Source organism: Phoenix dactylifera, chromosome 4, assembly GCF_051530095.1.
Source record: "Phoenix dactylifera cultivar Ajwa chromosome 4, Ajwa_hap1_PhDact_Kaust_v1.1, whole genome shotgun sequence".
In the NCBI taxonomy this organism is placed as follows: Eukaryota; Viridiplantae; Streptophyta; class Magnoliopsida; order Arecales; family Arecaceae; genus Phoenix; species Phoenix dactylifera.
This window is the reverse complement of record NC_143193.1, coordinates 42,629,564-42,630,626: the sequence shown is the minus strand read 5'-3', so window position 1 is coordinate 42,630,626 and position 1,063 is coordinate 42,629,564. Positions and strand designations below refer to the sequence as shown.

Sequence of the window (1,063 nt, the reverse complement as noted above, 5' to 3'; positions counted from 1 at the left end):
TCATGAAAAATGGAAGCTTGCATGATGCCCTCAAGGGTGCTTCCGATGGATCGAAAAACCTGGAATGGCCGATCCGATATAAAATCGCACTTGGTGTTGCTGCCGGCCTTGAGTATCTTCATATAGCACGTAGGCCACGCATATTTCATAGAGATTTGAAACCTGCAAACATATTGCTTGACGATGATCTAAATGCTCGGATCTCCGACTTCGGGCTTGCGAAATTGGTGCCAGACTCGATCAGGAGTTCAAGGAGATCGAAGGTGGCAGGAACGATAGGTTACATCGCACCTGAATATTATCAGACGCTGATGTTTACCGATAAATGTGATGTATACAGCTTTGGGGTGGTTCTTGCAGTACTGGTCAGTGGCAAGTTTCCAACTGATGAATTCTTTCAGGGAACAGATGAGTTGTGCATTGTGAAATGGGTTCGGAATGCGATCAGGTCAGATGACCCGAGGGTGGCCATAGACCGGAAGCTGTTGGGGAATGGGTTCGAGGAGCAGATGCTGCTGGTTTTGAAAATTGCTTGCTTTTGTACTTATGATGATCCAATGGAAAGGCCAAATAGCAGGGATATCCATTGTATGCTATCTCAAATTAAGCATTAAAGGTGCTTCACATAAATTCTGCTGTATAAATTATCATCTTTATCTTAATTTGGCATGTTGTTGAGAACCAAAGGATCCTTTTTTTCAAGTGATTGTTTTAATGCAGTTTTTCTATAAAGTTGGAGGAACAATTATGGTGGAATTATTACTTAAAATTCTTTTTCTTTTTCTTTTTCCTTTTTATTGAGCGGTAGGGATGTAGAATAGAAGGATCCAATTCTCTAAAAAGTAAAGAATGCATTACTAACAAAACACCTAGGTGGAGGCAGTCAGATTACTCTAGATAGTAATTAAGAAGCTTTTCTTCGTTGCAAAGAAAAAAAACCAACTATTAAAGAGAGAAATAACTGTATTGATTACGTTTGGTCTTAAAAGATGTTTTGCTAAGTGTTGCTACTTGAAATCGCCCAACCAAGGTGCCGAGCTGCCTAAGTTGCCGGAGGGCACAG

At 40.6% G+C, this 1,063-nt stretch overlaps 1 protein-coding gene across 1 annotated transcript; it reads left to right on the top strand.

Moving 5' to 3' along the window:
* LOC149767794 (leucine-rich repeat receptor-like serine/threonine/tyrosine-protein kinase SOBIR1) lies at positions 1 to 779 on the top strand. Its single transcript, XM_089930129.1, has one exon. It carries the CDS (start codon positions 3 to 5, stop codon positions 612 to 614), a length of 612 nt encoding a protein of 203 aa, XP_089786255.1. The 5' UTR covers positions 1 to 2; the 3' UTR covers positions 615 to 779.
* The last annotated feature ends 284 nt before the right edge of the window (positions 780 to 1,063 follow it).